This window comes from Bombina bombina, chromosome 4 (assembly GCF_027579735.1).
Source record: "Bombina bombina isolate aBomBom1 chromosome 4, aBomBom1.pri, whole genome shotgun sequence".
Taxonomy (NCBI): domain Eukaryota; kingdom Metazoa; phylum Chordata; class Amphibia; order Anura; family Bombinatoridae; genus Bombina; species Bombina bombina.
This window is the reverse complement of record NC_069502.1, coordinates 1,107,034,152-1,107,054,210: the sequence shown is the minus strand read 5'-3', so window position 1 is coordinate 1,107,054,210 and position 20,059 is coordinate 1,107,034,152. Positions and strand designations below refer to the sequence as shown.

General features: G+C 43.4%; 1 protein-coding gene across 1 annotated transcript in view; it reads right to left on the bottom strand.

The window, feature by feature from the left end:
- UBR2 (ubiquitin protein ligase E3 component n-recognin 2) overlaps positions 1-20,059 on the bottom strand; it is a 689,885-nt gene that overhangs the window by 493,530 nt on the left and 176,296 nt on the right. The window contains 1 exon segment of the mRNA XM_053712365.1: positions 19,911-20,039. Within this exon segment, the coding sequence (XP_053568340.1) occupies positions 19,911-20,039 (129 nt within the window).

The following is a 20,059-nucleotide window of genomic DNA, read 5'->3' as shown; positions in this document are numbered from 1 at the left end:
TATGGTTTCAAATATCTTCTACGTGTTAGTGATCTTATATGGATATATAGATATCTTTTTTATGGATAGAGGACTATAATGGAGGTGGTAGGACTAGTATTAATCTTTGAACTTATTCCCATACTGGTTATATTATTAGATGGAGATTTTTGTTTATCCTAGAAAACAGTAAAAATTGTTTTGTTCATTCATCCCATTAGGGTGCACACTATTTAGGAGATAAATCCATCTACATTCTTTTCTTAACAGTGCTTGTTCCCTCTTTGATTACACTATATCTTTTTTGTTGACAATTTTCCCTTCAACCATTAACTCCCCATTCATGTCAGTTTAGTTTTTTTCTGTGTGTATTCACTTTACACATATAATCAAAAGGATTGAACATCTGGCACATCTGCCAGACGCTTATGTAACAAGACATAATGCAAAAATCTGACCCTTCAGAGAACTGCCTGACAAACTTTTCTCCAGACCTTCCTGGATGAAAGACAAAATCCTAGGAATTCTGACCCTACTCCCAGAGTAGCCCTTAGATTCGCACCAATAAAGATATTTACGCCATATCCTATGGTAAATCTTTCTAGTAACAAGCTTGCGAGCCTGAATCATGGTCTTAATGACAGACTCAGAAAAGCCACGCTTAGACAACACTAAGTGTTCAATCTCCAAGCAGTCAGCTTCAGAAAAACGAGATTTGGATGAAGAAATGGACCCGGAGTTAGAAGGTCCTTCCTCAGAGGCAGCCTTCAAGGTGGAAGAGATGACATCTTCACTAGGTCTGCATACCAGGTCCTGCAAGGCCACGCAGGGGCTGTGAGAATTACCGTTGCTTTCTCCTGTTTGATACGAGCAATGACTCGTGGAAGGAGAGCAAACGGAGGAAACAGGTATGCTAGACTGAAAACCCAAGGTACCGCCAGAGCATCTATAATGCAGCGTGAGGATCTCTTGACCTTGAACCAAACCTTGGAAGCTTGGCGTACTGTCGATACACCATCATATCCAACTCTGGCATCCCCCACTTGAGGGTTAAGCTGGAGAACACTTCCGGATGGAGTGCCCACTCCTTGGGATGAAATGTCTGTCTGTTTAGAAAGTCCGCTTCCCAGTTGTCCACCCCTGGAATGTGGATGGCAGATAAACAACTGTGGGCTTCCCTTCATGGCTAAGGACAACTGAGGCCACGCTATCAGAGCATTGTAAATCACTCTCAACTCCAAGATATTTATAGGGAGAGCAGACTCCTCCGGAGTCCATAGACCCTGCGCTTTTAACGAGTCCCAGACTGTCCCCCAGCCCAGCAGGCTGGCGTCCGTGGTTATAATGACTCAAGAAGGTCTCCAGAAGCATGTGCCTTGAGATAGATGCTCCTGAGAACACCACCATGGGAGAGAGCCTCTCGTCGACTAATCTAGATTGATCCTCTGAGACAGATTCAAATGGTCCCCGTTCCATTGTCTGAGCATAGATAGCTGTAGTGCTCGCAAATAGAATCGAGCAAAGGGAATGATGTCCATAGAAGCCACTATCAGACCAATTACCTCCATATATTGAGCCACTGATGGCCGAACAGTAGACTGTAGAGAGAGGCAAGAGGAGAGAATTTTGGATTTTCAGACCGTAAGAAAAAAACATTTCATAGACAGGGAATCTATTATGGTCCCTAGCAAAAACCACCTTTGTAGCTGGAACAAGGGAACTCTTTTCCAGATTCACTTTCCATCCGTTGGAACGTAGAAAAGACAACAAGATCTCTGTATGAGAGTTTGCTTGTTGAAAATAGAATTTATGCTTACCTGATAAATTACTTTCTCTTACAGTGTATCTAGTCCACGGATTCATCCTTACTTGTGGGATATTCTCATTCCCTACAGGAAGTGGCAAAGAGAGCACACAGCAGAGCTGTCCATATAGCTCCCCCTCAGGCTCCGCCCCCCCCCCAGTCATTCGACCAACGGTTAGGAGAAAAAGGAGAAACCATAGGGTGCAGTGGTGACTGTAGTTTTACAAAAATAAATTTGAACCTGACTTAATTGCCAGGGCGGGCCGTGGACTGGATACACCGTAAGAGAAAGTAATTTATCAGGTAAGCATAAATTCTGTTTTCTCTTATATGGTGTATCCAGTCCACGGATTCATCCTTACTTGTGGGATACCAATACCAAAGGACACGGATGAAGGGAGGGAACAAGTCAGGTAACCTAAACGGAAGGCACCACTGCTTGCAAAACCTCTCCCAAAAATAGCCTCTGAAGAGGCAAAAGTATCAAATTTGTAAAATTTGGCAAAAGTATGCAGTGAAGACCAAGTCGCTGCCTTACAAATCTGTTCTACAGAAGCCTCATTCTTGAAAGCCCATGTGGAAGCCACAGCTCTGGTGGAATGAGCTGTAATTCGTTCAGGAGGCTGCTGTCCAGCAGTCTCATAAGCCAATCGGATGATGCTTTTCAGCCAGAAGGAAAGAGAGGTAGCAGTCGCTTTCTGACCTCTCCTCTTAACAGAATAGACAACAAACAAAGAAGATGTTTGTCTGAAATCTTTAGTTGCTTGTAAATAGAATTTCAAAGCACGAACCACATAAAGATTGTGTAATAATCGTTCCTTCTTAGAAACTGGATTAGGACACAGAGAAGGAACAATGATTTCCTGGTTAATATTCTTATTAGAAACAACTTTCGGAAGAAAACCAGGTTTGGTACGCAAAACAACCTTATCTGCATGGAACACCAGATAGGGTGAATTACACTGCAAAGCAGACAATTCTGAAACTCTTCGAGCAGAAGAAATAGCTACCAAAAACAAAACCTTCCAAGATAATAACTTAATATCTATGGAATGTAAAGGTTCAAACGGAACCCCTTGAAGAACTGAAAGAACTAAATTAAGACTCCATGGAGCAGCCACAGGTTTATAGACAGGCTTGATTCTCACTAAAGCCTGTGCAAACGCCTGAACGTCTGGTACTGCTGCCAGATGCTTGTGTAACAGGATAGACAGAGCAGATATCTGTCCCTTTAAGGAACTAGCTGATAATCCTTTCTCCAATCCTTCTTGGAGAAAGGACAATATCCTGGGAATCCTAACTTTACTCCATGAGTAACCATTGGATTCACACCAACAAAGATATTTCAGCCATATCTTATGGTAAATTTTCCTGGTGACAGGCTTTCTGGCCTGGATCAGAGTATCGATAACTGTTTCAGAGAACCCACGCTTAGCTAGAATTAAGCGTTCAATCTCCAAGCAGTCAGTTGCAGAGAAACTAGATTTGGATGCTTGAATGGACCCTGTATTAGAAGATCCTGCCTCTAACACCACATTCACTTTACCCTCCCGTGGAGATGCTACTTGTTAGAGCGGCAAAGAGAATGACTGGGGGGCGGAGCCTGAGGGGGCGCTATACGGACAGCTCTGCTGTGTGCTCTCTTTGCCACTTCCTGTAGGGAATGAGAATATCCCACAAGTAAGGATGAATCCGTGGACTGGATACACCATGTAAGAGAAAAGATGGCACCTGAACCAATATGCCGTCCAGGTAATCTTTGAAAATATTCTGGGAACTATGGCAAGGCCAAACGGAAGAGCCACAAACTGGAAGTGTTTGTCTAGAAAGGCAAATCTCATGTACTTGTGATGGTCCCTGTGAATGGGAACATGAAGATACGCATCCTTTGGGTCTATGGTCGTCATAAACTGACCCTCTTGTACCAAGGGGAGAATGGACCGAATAGTCTCCATTTTGAAGGATGGAACCCTGAGAAACTTGTTTAGACACTTTAGGTCTAAAATAGGACGAAAAGTTCCCTCTTTTTTTGGGAACTACAAACAGATTGGAATAGAATCCCAGACCCTGTTTCTTTTCGGGGACAGGAACAATTACTCCCAGGGAAGAAAGTTCCCGAACGCAATTCAAGAATGCCTCTCTTTTTCTCTTTTTTTTTTCATTTTTTTTTTTTAGTCTGCAGATAATCTTGAGAGAAGAAACCTGCCCATGGAAGGAAAAATCTTGAATTCTATCTTGTAACCCTGAGACACTACGTCCACAGCCCAATAATCTGGGACATCTCGTACCCAAGCTGGATAAAACAGAGAAAGTCTGCCCCCCACTTGGTCCGGAAAAGGACCAGGGCAACCCCTTCATGCTGACTTAGACTCAGCTGCAGACTTCTTAGACTGCCTTCCCTTGTTCCAAAACTGATTGGGTTTCCAAGACTACTTTAAGTGTTCCTGCTTAGAAGAGGGAGAGGAAGACTTTCCTTTGGGGTTACGAAAGGGACGAAAATTACTTTGACGTCCTTTAGATCTATTTTTCTTGTCTTGTGGTAGAATAGACCCTATCCCACCAGTAATGTCAGAGATTATTTCTGCCAAACCAGGGCCAAACAAGGTCTTAACCGTGTAAGGAAGCGCTAAAAGCATGGACTTAGAGGTCACATCCGCTGACCATGATTTCAGCAACAAAGTCCTGTGGGCTATTACAGCGAAGCCAGAAATCTTGGCTCCTAGCTTAAATAACTTGTATGGTGGCATCAGAAATAAAGGAATTGGCTAGCTTGAGAGCCTTAATCCTATCTTGGATTTCCTCCAAAGGAGTCTCAACCTGAACAGACTCAGACAGAACATCTAACCAGTAAGATGCCACACTGGACACACAAACCGCCGTTTGACATTGAAGGCCCTGATGAACATAAATCTTCTTCAAATAAGCCTCCAGCATTTTGTCCATATGATTTTTAAAAGAAAAGCTATCCTCTATAGAGTCTATAGGAATATTAGGAAAATGGCCCCTTCTACCTTAGGCACCGTCCGCCATGCATCTTCAATAGAGTCAGCGACAGGAAACTTCTTTTTAAAAACAGGAGACGGGGAAAAACAGAATTTATGTTTACCTGATAAATTACTTTCTCCAACGGTGTGTCCGGTCCACGGCGTCATCCTTACTTGTGGGATATTCTCTTCCCCAACAGGAAATGGCAAAGAGCCCAGCAAAGCTGGTCACATGATCCCTCCTAGGCTCCGCCTTCCCCAGTCATTCGACCGACGTCAAGGAGGAATATTGCATAGGAGAAATCATATGATACCGTGGTGACTGTAGTTAAAGAAAATAAATTATCAGACCTGATTAAAAAACCAGGGCGGGCCGTGGACGGGACACACCGTTGGAGAAAGTAATTTATCAGGTAAACATAAATTCTGTTTTCTCCAACATAGGTGTGTCCGGTCCACGGCGTCATCCTTACTTGTGGGAACCAATACCAAAGCTTTAGGACACGGATGAAGGGAGGGAGCAAATCAGGTCACCTAGATGGAAGGCACCACGGCTTGCAAAACCTTTCTCCCAAAAATAGCCTCAGAAGAAGCAAAAGTATCAAATTTGTAAAATTTAGTAAAAGTGTGCAGTGAAGACCAAGTCGCTGCCTTACATATCTGATCAACAGAAGCCTCGTTCTTGAAGGCCCATGTGGAAGCCACGGCCCTAGTGGAATGAGCTGTGACTCTTTCAGGAGGCTGCCGTCCGGCAGTCTCGTAAGCCAATCTGATGATGCTTTTAAGCCAAAAAGAGAGAGGTAGAAGCTGCTTTTTGACCTCTCCTTTTACCAGAATAAACAACAAACAAGGAAGATGTTTGTCTAAAATCCTTTGTAGCATCTAAATAGAATTTTAGAGCACGAACTACATCCAAATTGTGCAACAAACGTTCCTTCTTTGAAACTGGATTCGGACACAAAGAAGGCACGACTATCTCCTGGTTAATGTTTTTGTTAGAAACAACTTTCGGAAGAAAACCAGGTTTAGTACGCAAAACCACCTTATCTGCATGGAACACCAGATAAGGAGGAGAACACTGCAGAGCAGATAACTCTGAAACTCTTCTAGCAGAAGAAATTGCAACCAAAAACAAAACTTTCCAAGATAATAACTTAATATCAACGGAATGTAAGGGTTCAAACGGAACCCCCTGAAGAACTGAAAGAACTAAATTGAGACTCCAAGGAGGAGTCAAAGGTTTGTAAACAGGCTTGATTCTAACCAGAGCCTGAACAAAAGCTTGAACATCTGGCACAGCTGCCAGCTTTTTGTGAAGTAACACAGACAAAGCAGAAATCTGTCCCTTCAAAGAACTTGCAGATAATCCTTTCTCCAAACCTTCTTGAAGAAAGGATAGAATCTTAGGAATTTTTATCTTGTCCCAAGGGAATCCTTTAGATTCACACCAACAGATATATTTTTTCCATATTTTATGGTAGATTTTTCTAGTTACAGGCTTTCTGGCCTGAACAAGAGTATCAATGACAGAATCTGAGAACCCTCGCTTTGATAAAATCAAGCGTTCAATCTCCAAGCAGTCAGTTGGAGTGAGACCAGATTCGGATGTTCGAACGGACCTTGAACAAGAAGGTCCCGTCTCAAAGGTAGCTTCCATGGTGGAGCCGATGACATATTCACCAGGTCTGCATACCAAGTCCTGCGTGGCCACGCAGGAGCTATCAAGATCACCGATGCCCTCTCCTGATTGATCCTGGCTACCAGCCTGGGGATGAGAGGAAACGGTGGGAATACATAAGCTAGGTTGAAGGTCCAAGGTGCTACTAGTGCATCTACTAGAGTCGCCTTGGGATCCCTGGATCTGGACCCGTAGCAAGGAACCTTGAAGTTCTGACGAGAGGCCATCAGATCCATGTCTGGAATGCCCCACAACTGAGTAATTTGGGCAAAGATTTCCGGATGGAGTTCCCACTCCCCCGGATGAAATGTCTGACGACTCAGAAAATCCGCTTCCCAATTTTCCACTCCTGGGATGTGAATTGCAGACAAGTGGCAGGAGTGAGTCTCCGCCCATTGAATGATTTTGGTCACTTCTTCCATCGCCAGGGAACTGATTGTTCCCCCTTGATGGTTGATATACGCAACAGTCGTCATGTTGTCCGATTGAAACCGTATGAATTTGGCCTTTGCTAGCTGAGGCCAAGCCTTGAGAGCATTGAATATCGCTCTCAGTTCCAGAATATTTATCGGGAGAAGAGATTCTTCCCGAGACCAAAGACCCTGAGCTTTCAGGAGTCCCCAGACCGCGCCCCAGCCCACCAGACTGGCGTCGGTCGTGACAATGACCCACTCTGGTCTGCGGAAGCTCATCCCTTGTGACAGGTTGTCCAGGGACAGCCACCAACGGAGTGAATCTCTGGTCCTCTGATCTACTTGTATCGTCGGAGACAAGTCTGTATAATCCCCATTCCACTGACTGAGCATGCACAGTTGTAATGGTCTCAGATGAATTCGCGCAAAAGGAACTATGTCCATTGCCGCGACCATCAAACCTATTACTTCCATGCACTGCGCTATGGAAGGAAGAGGAACAGAATGAAGTACTTGACAAGAGTTTAGAAGTTTTGATTTTCTGGCCTCTGTCAGAAAAATCCTCATTTCTAAGGAGTCTATTATTGTTCCCAAGAAGGGAACTCTTGTTGACGGAGATAGAGAACTTTTTTCTACGTTCACTTTCCACCCGTGAGATCTGAGAAAGGCCAGGACAATGTCCGTATGAGCCTTTGCTTGTGGAAGGGACGACGCTTGAATCAGAATGTCGTCCAAGTAAGGTACTACTGCAATGCCCCTTGGTCGTAGCACCGCTAGAAGGGACCCCAGTACCTTTGTGAAAATTCTTGGAGCAGTGGCTAATCCGAATGGAAGTGCCACAAACTGGTAATGCTTGTCCAGAAAGGCGAACCTTAGGAACCGATGATGTTCCTTGTGGATAGGAATATGTAGATACGCATCCTTTAAATCCACCGTGGTCATGAATTGACCTTCCTGGATGGAAGGAAGAATTGTTCGAATGGTTTCCATTTTGAACGATGGAACCTTGAGAAACTTGTTTAGGATCTTGAGATCTAAGATTGGTCTGAATGTTCCCTCTTTTTTGGGAACTATGAACAGATTGGAGTAGAACCCCATCCCTTGTTCTCCTAATGGAACAGGATGAATCACTCCCATTTTTAACAGGTCTTCTACACAATGTAAGAATGCCTGTCTTTTTATGTGGTCTGAAGACAATTGAGACCTGTGGAACCTCCCCCTTGGGGGAAGCCCCTTGAATTCCAGAAGATAACCTTGGGAGACTATTTCCAGCGCCCAAGTATCCAGAACATCTCTTGCCCAAGCCTGAGCGAAGAGAGAGAGTCTGCCCCCCCACCAGATCCGGTCCTGGATCGGGGGCCAACATCTCATGCTGTCTTGGTAGCAGTGGCAGGTTTCTTGGCCTGCTTACCTTTGTTCCAGCCTTGCATTGGCCTCCAGGATGGCTTGGCTTGAGAAGTATTACCCTCTTGCTTAGAGGATGTAGCACTTGGGGCTGGTCCGTTTCTGCGAAAGGGACGAAAATTTGGTTTATTCTTAGCCTTGAAAGACCTATCCTGAGGAAGGGCGTGGCCCTTGCCCCCAGTGATATCAGAAATAATCTCTTTCAAGTCAGGGCCAAACAGCGTTTTCCCCTTGAAAGGAATGTTAAGCAATTTGTTCTTGGAAGACGCATCCGCTGACCAAGATTTTAGCCAAAGCGCTCTGCGCGCCACAATAGCAAACCCAGAATTTTTCGCCGCAAATCTAGCCAATTGCAAAGTGGCGTCTAAAGTAAAAGAGTTAGCCAATTTGAGAGCATGAATTCTGTCCAAAATCTCCTCATAAGAAGAATCTTTATTGAGCGCCTTTTCTAGTTCATCGAACCAGAAACACGCTGCTGTAGTGACAGGAACAATGCATGAAATTGGTTGTAGAAGGTAACCTTGCTGAACAAACATCCTTTTAAGCAAACCCTCTAATTTTTTATCCATAGGATCTTTGAAAGCACAACTATCTTCTATGGGGATAGTGGTGCGTTTGTTTAGAGTAGAAACCGCCCCCTCGACCTTGGGGACTGTCTGCCATAAGTCCTTTCTGGGGTCGACCATAGGAAACAATTTCTTAAATATAGGGGGAGGGACGAAAGGTATGCCGGGCCTTTCCCATTCTTTGTTTACAATGTCCGCCACCCGCTTGGGTATAGGAAAAGCTTCGGGGGGCCCCGGGACCTCTAGGAACTTGTCCATCTTACATAATTTCTCTGGAATGACCAAATTCTCACAATCATCCAGAGTAGATAACACCTCCTTAAGCAGAGCGCGGAGATGTTCCAATTTAAATTTGAATGTAATCACATCAGGTTCAGCTTGTTGAGAAATTTTCCCTGAATCTGAAATTTCTCCCTCAGACAAAACCTCCCTGGCCCCCTCAGACTGGTGTAGGGGCACTTCAGAACCAATATCATCAGCGTCCTCATGCTCTTCAGTATTTTCTAAAACAGAGCAGTCGCGCTTTCGCTGATAAGTGGGCATTTTGGCTAAAATGTTTTTGATAGAATTATCCATTACAGCCGTTAATTGTTGCATACTAAGGAGTATTGGCGCACTAGATGTACTAGGGGCCTCCTGTGTGGGCAAGACTGGCGTAGACGAAGGAGGGGATGATGCAGTACCATGCTTACTCCCCTCACTTGAGGAATCATCTTGGGCATCATTTTCTCTAAATTTTGTGTCACATAAATCACATCTATTTAAATGAGAAGGAACCTTGGCTTCCCCACATACAGAACACAGTCTATCTGATAGTTCAGACATGTTAAACAGGCATAAACTTGATAACAAAGTACAAAAAACGTTTTAAAATAAAACCGTTACTGTCACTTTAAATTTTAAACTGAACACACTTTATTACTGCAAATGTGAAAAAGTATGAAGGAATTGTTCAAATTTCACCAAAATTTCACCACAGTGTCTTAAAGCCTTAAAAGTATTGCACACCAAATTTGTATTTAACCCCAAAAAACAACTGCGCAATAGAGGCGCGAAAATGAGGCTCTGCCTATGATTAGGGAAAGCCCCTAGAGAAAAAGGTGTCCAATACAGTGCCTGCCGGTTATTTTACATAATTCCCAAGAATAAAATAACTCCTCAAAGCTATGAAGTATTAAAAATGCTTATATATCAATCGTTTTAGCCCAGAAAATGTCTACCAGTCTTAAAAGCCCTTGTGAAGCCCTTTATTCTTATGTAATAAAAATGGCTTACCGGATGCCATAGGGAAAATGACAGCTTCCAGCATTACCTAGTCTTGTTAGAAATGTGTCATACCTCAAGCAGCAAAAGTCTGCTCACTGTTTCCCCCAACTGAAGTTAATTCCTCTCAACAGTCCTGTGTGGAAACAGCCATCGATTTTAGTTTTAAACACCAAAAAACTCTAAGCCATCTCCGTGGAGATGTTGCCTGTACAACGGCAAAGAGAATGACTGGGGAAGGCGGAGCCTAGGAGGGATCATGTGACCAGCTTTGCTGGGCTCTTTGCCATTTCCTGTTGGGGAAGAGAATATCCCACAAGTAAGGATGACGCCGTGGACCGGACACACCTATGTTGGAGAAATGGAATCCCTGGCTTCTCCCATTCCTGCTCAATAATCTCTGTTGCACGGTCTGGAAAAGAAAACACTTCCACCGAGGAAGGGACATCAAAATATTAATTCAGTTTACTTGATTTCTTAGGGTTGACGACGACAGGCGGGTCGGAGTCGTCCAAAGTAGCTAAAACCTCCTTTAACAGTACACAAAGGTGTTCAAGCTTAAATCTGAAGGATACTACTTCAGCATCAGATGAAGGAATTATACTGTCCGAATCGGAGATTTCACCCTCAGAAGCTACGGACGTATCCTCTTCATCCGATTTATGAGAAAGGGCTATCTGAGTAGCATCGACAGGAGAAGAAACCTTAACATCTGATCGTCTAATGTTCCTCTTGCGTTTTCCACTTAGCAATGGAATGGCAGATAAGGCCTCAGATACCGCTCAAGATACCTTGGCAGCAATTTCTGCAGGCAAATAAACTCCTCCAGGAGATTGAGAGGAACTGCAGGGCACTGCATGAGACTCCATGAAGGCTTGGGAAATTTAAGGAGAAGACTATGGCATTGCCTAAACAGCCTCGTCCTGAGAGACTGTTGGCTCAGAAACAAAAAGTTCATCTTTATGCATTATAGTTCTCTCTGTATATGAGGAACAAAATTGCAAGGGTGGTACAATTTGGCTCTCTAAGCAAAGCCTGCACCTGTCCATAGTAACAGGATCCGGATCCATAATGCAGAAAAAATATTTTGCAAGTAATTGTTACTACCCCTTTAAATGTTGAAAAAGGTGCTGTCCCTTTAAATCCTTTAAGAGAAAATGCGCCCAACGTATATATTCACATCAATGACAAGTTCCCTCTAAATTAAATTTAATTGATCCCCAAGCAGCAATTTTAAAATAAAAAACGATCTTTTAAGATACCTCTACACCTCAGTCAGTGCCTGAGGTGCCTACCTGCCCCTTGAAACAATCGGTAGTGCAATCTGTGAAAACTAGGCAGCTTCATTAAACCAACTTGCTTTCAGTCGCAACGGCTCTGGTCTTTGCAACGGAAAGAGAGCGTCACGTGATCGGCTATGGAAGCTGCGCCACAGTGGTGAAGGCCCGCGCTTCCAGCAGACAGCACAGAGAAAACTAAACTAAGCCGCTTCCTGATTGAAAAATCTGTCAGAGCTGGCTGATAACATCGCAAATGTGCGATCAGTGCCCAAGCACATTGAATTAGTAAAAACAACAGATGCAATTTTATAGAGCCCAAAAATTAACCCCTTAGCCACCAAGAAAGTTAACTCATAACACATAAAGGAGATTAACTTAGTCTCTACTGCCACATGCATATTTACGTGCCTGCTCACTGCCCAAAGAACATCCTAAACCTAGGATGGTAGTCCCACAATTTTGCAGTTTGAGAAATTGGAGTAGATTTTAACCCCTTAAGAAGACAAAAAAGGCACTTACCTGCACATCTAGCTGTCCAGCAGGAGGACAGCTCACACGGTATGAAAGGATGCCACTCCTTACAGAGACCTGTGGAAAGAAGAAAGAACAGAGTAAGCCTACTCTGGCTTTCAATACTAGGGCAGCAACCTGTTAGGAAAACGCAGTGAGGCTCACCTCACAAGTTCCTAACTGCTTTAAAACCACCATTGCTCAACTTAAGAGACTAACGTGGAGTACAGCTAGACCCCAAAAAAACTTGCTTGTAGCAAATGAAATCCAATTTTCTTCAGACACCAGAACTTCACCTTCTTCATTGACAGAGGCAAAGAGAATGACTGGGGATTATGGGTATAACTAGCCATGTGGGTTCTAAGACCCGAAAATTAAGCCATGTGTGCCCTAATAAAATTGCCCAAAAATGTTTATTGCCCACAAAAATGTTAAAGCACTCCCAAATCAACAAAAAAACATTTGCTCACAAACATTTGTCATTCAGTGTCAACCATATTAGTAATTGGCCCCATATGCAAGCTAAGTAATTCCCTTCTTTTAGCTCTAGGATTACTGCTTACCCTTACCCTCCTGGGTATAATGTCAGCCTTTCTGAAATACACAGTCTCTCCAGAAAAATATGACTGAACATACCTCATTGCTGCATAGCATGAAACCGTTCCTCACACTGAAGTTTCCTGTACTCCTCAGCCTCTGTGGGAACAGCAATGGACCTTAGTTACAAATGCTAAGATCATCATCCTCCATGCAGCAGTCTTCATCCATCTGCTGCCTGAGAGTAAATAGTACACACCGGTACCATTTAAAATAAACTCTTGCTTGAAGAAATTAAAAACTAATATTTTATCACCTCTTTCACTTTACCCTTCCTAGTACTTAGAGTAGGCAAAGAGAATGACTGGGGGTGGAGCTAAGGGAGAAGCTATATAGACAGCTCTGCTGTGGTGCTCTTTGCCACTTCCTGTAGGGAAGGATAATATCCCACAAGTAAAGGATGAATCTGTGGACTCGCCTTACCTTTATAGAAGAAAAGAAGTTTCTATGAATAAACTGGTTAAGAGGAATGCTTGTAGCAAAGGCAAGAGTTCTGAGGATTACAATAGAAAAGCAAAGGGCAAGGAGAAAGAGCACTTCCCCTCTATAAAATCTTCTTTATTTGAAAGTATACAGTAACGTGATACATTTTTGCTTAGATGCAGTCATAAAGCTCACCATACTTGAACTGCAAACATGAGGTTGTGGCTGAACATATAAAACCCCTACTGAAGCATAACAGATAAAGAGTTTGATTTAGAAGGAGATATTTTGGATAACCTTACTTTTGTCTAATCAACCAAACTCTAAGTTCTGGCTACAAAAGTGGTAGATCCCAAGAGATGGTAGAAAGAACTGACTACTTCTAAAGATTTGTACAAAAGAGGTCAACCTTACGGTTGATTGGGCCATTAAAGCAGGCACCACCCTAAAGTGGCTTAGCTGTTTGGTTTGTCTAAAGAAGACTCTAAAATATATGTGGACGTGTAACACTAAATGCAAAACATAGAACAAAGTAAACCTATGTAGTGTGCTAGTAAAGCAGAGGAGATTTTTTATTATTTTTTTAAATGTGAAAAACAGAATTTATGTTTACCTGATAAATTACTTTCTCCAACGGTGTGTCCGGTCCACGGCGTCATCCTTACTTGTGGGATATTCTCTTCCCCAACAGGAAATGGCAAAGAGCCCAGCAAAGCTGGTCACATGATCCCTCCTAGGCTCCGCCTACCCCAGTCATTCGACCGACGTTAAGGAGGAATATTTGCATAGGAGAAACCATATGGTACCGTGGTGACTGTAGTTAAAGAAAATAAATTATCAGACCTGATTAAAAAAACCAGGGCGGGCCGTGGACCGGACACACCGTTGGAGAAAGTAATTTATCAGGTAAACATAAATTCTGTTTTCTCCAACATAGGTGTGTCCGGTCCACGGCGTCATCCTTACTTGTGGGAACCAATACCAAAGCTTTAGGACACGGATGAAGGGAGGGAGCAAATCAGGTCACCTAAATGGAAGGCACCACGGCTTGCAAAACCTTTCTCCCAAAAATAGCCTCAGAAGAAGCAAAAGTATCAAACTTGTAAAATTTGGTAAAAGTGTGCAGTGAAGACCAAGTCGCTGCCCTACATATCTGATCAACAGAAGCCTCGTTCTTGAAGGCCCATGTGGAAGCCACAGCCCTAGTGGAATGAGCTGTGATTCTTTCGGGAGGCTGCCGTCCGGCAGTCTCGTAAGCCAATCTGATGATGCTTTTAATCCAAAAAGAGAGAGAGGTTGAAGTTGCTTTTTGACCTCTCCTTTTACCAGAATAAACAACAAACAAGGAAGATGTTTGTCTAAAATCCTTTGTAGCATCTAAATAGAATTTTAGAGCGCGAACAACATCCAAATTGTGCAACAAACGTTCCTTCTTCGAAACTGGTTTCGGACACAGAGAAGGTACGATAATCTCCTGGTTAATGTTTTTGTTAGAAACAACTTTCGGAAGAAAACCAGGTTTAGTACGTAAAACCACCTTATCTGCATGGAACACCAGATAAGGAGGAGAACACTGCAGAGCAGATAATTCTGAAACTCTTCTAGCAGAAGAAATTGCAACTAAAAACAAAACTTTCCAAGATAATAACTTAATATCAACGGAATGCAAGGGTTCAAACGGAACCCCCTGAAGAACTGAAAGAACTAAATTGAGACTCCAAGGAGGAGTCAAAGGTTTGTAAACAGGCTTAATTCTAACCAGAGCCTGAACAAAAGCTTGAACATCTGGCACAGCGGCCAGCTTTTTGTGAAGTAACACAGACAAGGCAGAAAACTGTCCCTTCAGGGAACTTGCAGATAAACCTTTTTCCAATCCTTCTTGAAGGAAGGATAGAATCCTAGGAATCTTAACCTTGTCCCAAGGGAATCCTTTAGATTCACACCAACAGATATATTTTTTCCAAATTTTGTGGTAAATCTTTCTAGTTACAGGCTTTCTGGCCTGAACAAGAGTATCGATAACAGGATCTGAGAACCCTCGCTTCGATAAGATCAAGCGTTCAATCTCCAAGCAGTCAGCTGGAGTGAAACCAGATTCGGATGTTCGACCGGACCCTGAACAAGAAGGTCTCGTCTCAAAGGTAGCTTCCAAGGTGGAGCCGATGACATATTCACCAGATCTGCATACCAAGTCCTGCGTGGCCACGCAGGAGCTATCAAGATCACCGACGCCCTCTCCTGATTGATCCTGGCTACCAGCCTGGGGATGAGAGGAAACGGCGGGAACACATAAGCTAGTTTGAAGGTCCAAGGTGCTACTAGTGCATCCACTAGAGCCGCCTTGGGATCCCTGGATCTGGACCCGTAGCAAGGAACTTTGAAGTTCTGACGAGAGGCCATCAGATCCATGTCTGGAATGCCCCACAGCTGAGTGACTTGGGCAAAGATTTCCGGATGGAGTTCCCACTCCCCCGGATGCAATGTCTGACGACTCAGAAAATCCGCTTCCCAATTTTCCACTCCTGGGATGTGGATAGCAGACAGGTGGCAGGAGTGAAACTCCGCCCATAGAATGATTTTGGTCACTTCTTCCATCGCCAGGGAACTCCTTGTTCCCCCCTGATGGTTGATGTACGCAACAGTTGTCATGTTGTCTGATTGAAACCGTATGAACTTGGCCCTCGCTAGCTGAGGCCAAGCCTTGAGAGCATTGAATATCGCTCTCAGTTCCAGAATATTTATCGGTAGAAGAGATTCTTCCCGAGACCAAAGACCCTGAGCTTTCAGGGATCCCCAGACCGCGCCCCAGCCCATCAGACTGGCGTCGGTCGTGACAATGACCCACTCTGGTCTGCGGAATGTCATCCCTCGTGACAGGTTGTCCAGGGACAGCCACCAACGGAGTGAGTCTCTGGTCCTCTGATTTACTTGTATCTTCGGAGACAAGTCTGTATAGTCCCCATTCCACTGACTGAGCATGCACAGTTGTAATGGTCTTAGATGAATGCGTGCAAAAGGAACTATGTCCATTGCCGCTACCATCAACCCGATCACTTCCATGCACTGAGCTATGGAAGGAAGAGGAACGGAATGAAGTATCCGACAAGAGTCTAGAAGCTTTGTTTTTCTGGCCTCTGTCAGAAAAATCCTCATTTCTAAGGAGTCTATTATGGTTCCCAAGAAGGGAACCCTTGTTGACGGAGATAGAGAACTCTTTTCCACGTTCACTTTCCATCCGTGAGATCTGAGAAAGGCCAGGACAATGTCCGTGTGAGCCTTTGCTTGAGGAAGGGACGACGCTTGAATCAGAATGTCGTCCAAGTAAGGTACTACAGCAATGCCCCTTGGTCTTAGCACAGCTAGAAGGGACCCTAGTACCTTTGTGAAAATCCTTGGAGCAGTGGCTAATCCGAAAGGAAGCGCCACGAACTGGTAATGTTTGTCCAGGAATGCGAACCTCAGGAACCGATGATGTTCCTTGTGGATAGGAATATGTAGATACGCATCCTTTAAATCCACCGTGGTCATGAATTGACCTTCCTGGATGGAAGGAAGAATTGTTCGAATGGTTTCCATCTTGAACGATGGAACCTTGAGAAACTTGTTTAAGATCTTGAGATCTAAGATTGGTCTGAACGTTCCCTCTTTCTTGGGAACTATAAACAGATTGGAGTAGAACCCCATCCCTTGTTCTCTTAATGGAACAGGATGAATCACTCCCATTTTTAACAGGTCTTCTACACAATGTAAGAATGCCTGTCTTTTTATGTGGTCTGAAGACAACTGAGACCTGTGGAACCTCCCCCTTGGGGGAAGTCCCTTGAATTCCAGACGATAACCTTGGGAGACTATTTCTAGCGCCCAAGGATCCAGAACATCTCTTGCCCAAGCCTGAGCGAAGAGAGAGAGTCTGCCCCCCACCAGATCCGGTCCCGGATCGGGGGCCAACATTTCATGCTGTCTTGGTAGCAGTGGCAGGTTTCTTGGCCTGCTTTCCCTTGTTCCAGCCTTGCATTGGTCTCCAAGCTGGCTTGGCTTGAGAAGAATTACCCTCTTGCTTAGAGGACGTAGCACTTTGGGCTGGTCCGTTTCTACGAAAGGGACGAAAATTAGGTTTATTTTTTGCCTTGAAAGGCCGATCCTGAGGAAGGGCGTGGCCCTTACCCCCAGTGATATCAGAGATAATCTCTTTCAAGTCAGGGCCAAACAGCGTTTTCCCCTTGAAAGGAATGTTAAGTAGCTTGTTCTTGGAAGACGCATCAGCCGACCAAGATTTCAACCAAAGCGCTCTGCGCGCCACAATAGCAAACCCAGAATTCTTAGCCGCTAACCTAGCCAATTGCAAAGTGGCGTCTAGGGTGAAAGAATTAGCCAATTTGAGAGCATTGATTCTGTCCATAATCTCCTCAAAAGGAGGAGAATCACTATCGACCGCCTTTATCAGCTCATCGAACCAGAAACATGCGGCTGTAGCGACAGGGACAATGCATGAAATTGGTTGTAGAAGGTAACCCTGCTGAACAAACATCTTTTTAAGCAAACCTTCTAATTTTTTATCCATAGGATCTTTGAAAGCACAACTATCCTCTATGGGTATAGTGGTGCGTTTGTTTAAAGTGGAAACCGCTCCCTCGACCTTGGGGACTGTCTGCCATAAGTCCTTTCTGGGGTCGACCATAGGAAACAATTTTTTAAATATGGGGGGAGGGACGAAAGGAATACCGGGCCTTTCCCATTCTTTATTAACAATGTCCGCCACCCGCTTGGGTATAGGAAAAGCTTCTGGGAGCCCCGGCACCTCTAGGAACTTGTCCATTTTACATAGTTTCTCTGGGATGACCAACTTGTCACAATCATCCAGAGTGGATAATACCTCCTTAAGCAGAATGCGGAGATGTTCCAACTTAAATTTAAATGCAATCACATCAGGTTCAGCTTGTTGAGAAATGTTCCCTGAATCAGTAATTTCTCCCTCAGACAAAACCTCCCTGGCCCCATCAGACTGGGTTAGGGGCCCTTCAGAAATATTATTATCAGCGTCGTCATGCTCTTCAGTATCTAAAACAGAGCAGTCGCGCTTACGCTGATAAGTGTTCATTTTGGCTAAAATGTTTTTGACAGAATTATCCATTACAGCCGTTAATTGTTGCATAGTAAGGAGTATTGGCGCCCTAGATGTACTAGGGGCCTCCTGAGTGGGCAAGACTCGTGTAGACGAAGGAGGGAATGATGCAGTACCATGCTTACTCCCCTCACTTGAGGAATCATCTTGGGCATCATTGTCATTGTCACATAAATCACATTTATTTAAATGAATAGGAATTCTGGCTTCCCCACATTCAGAACACAGTCTATCTGGTAGTTCAGACATGTTAAACAGGCATAAACTTGATAACAAAGTACAAAAAACGTTTTAAAATAAAACCGTTACTGTCACTTTAAATTTTAAACTGAACACACTTTATTACTGCAATTGCGAAAAAACATGAAGGAATTGTCTCTCAAAAACAAGTGCGCAACACCGGCGCGAAAATGAGGCTCTGCCTATGCTTTGGGAAAGCCCCTAAAGAATAAGGTGTCTAAAACAGTGCCTGCCGATATTATTATATCAAAATACCCAGATAAAATGATTCCTCAAGGCTAAATATGTGTTAATAATCAATCGATTTAGCCCAGAAAAAGTCTACAGTCTTAATAAGCCCTTTTTGAAGCCCTTATTTACGATCGTAATAAACATGGCTTACCGGATCCCATAGGGAAAATGACAGCTTCCAGCATTACATCGTCTTGTTAGAATGTGTCATACCTCAAGCAGCAAGAGACTGCTCACTGTTCCCCCAACTGAAGTTAATTGCTCTCAACAGTCCTGTGTGGAACAGCCATGGATTTTAGTGACGGTTGCTAAAATCATTTTCCTCATAAAAACAGAAATCTTCATCTCTTTTCTGTTTCTGAGTAAATAGTACATACCAGCACTATTTCAAAATAACAAACTCTTGATTGAATAATAAAAACTACAGTTAAACACTAAAAAACTCTAAGCCATCTCCGTGGAGATGTTGCCTGTACAACGGCAAAGAGAATGACTGGGGTAGGCGGAGCCTAGGAGGGATCATGTGACCAGCTTTGCTGGGCTCTTTGCCATTTCCTGTTGGGGAAGAGAATATCCCACAAGTAAGGATGACGCCGTGGACCGGACACACCTATGTTGGAGAAATAGCCCTTTTGTTGTTGAAATGTGAAAGGCCAATGCTGTACAATATATTAAACTACTATAGTGAACTGAAAAAAAGTGTCAAGAGAAAACGGCACCCTGGAAATAGCTACATGCAATACAGGTAGGTGAGTGTCAGAGACATCCAAATGAGCTAACTGTAATGCATTCAGTAGTAAGAAAATAGGAAAAGGAGCAGTTTGTGGGATCCTTCTGCTATCTCTATAATTTCCTGCTTCTTCTTGTTACAACGAACATGATTGAAAAGCAAGTTGGTAGTTTACTTTTAAAGAAATATCAGTAACTACATAGTTAAAAAAAAAGGAACTAGAGATATACAGGTTTGTTTATGCATAACCCTGCTTAAAAAGGACATTAAACATCTCTTGCTTTTGTGTAAAATTGTGATTGGTCCCACACGTCTGTAGCCTGCAAATGCAGCAAAATTGTGCTCTGTGGCCTCTCTAGGGACAAAGCACAATTGCTTGTACAAAAACAAAAAAAAGTGTCTAGTGTCCATTTACTATATCATCTTGTGGCTTTGTATGCATATAACATCTCATGTGTACCAATCTTTTAGTGGTACTTTAAATGACTTCACTTTGTGTTACCAGTTAATTCCATCGATAAACAACTAAAGCAAACCAGCTTACAGACAGAAAAATAAAAGTTATTCATGTGAAGAATGATTCAATTAGAAGACAAATGGAATCTATAATTATTTTTTTAGCAATACGGTCTAATCTAAGTTAGCAATGAATAAGAGATGTTTATTTTATTGCAAGTAGTACTCACATCCGTAGAACACCAGTCCTGGATCATTGAAATGATATGTGTTAGTTTCATCTGTAATGTAAATGCTGCCTCCCACTCTGGCTCCATCTCTATATGCTGGCCAACCTGCCGTGTTATTGGGTCCATTCCCTTGACACACAAAAAAAAAA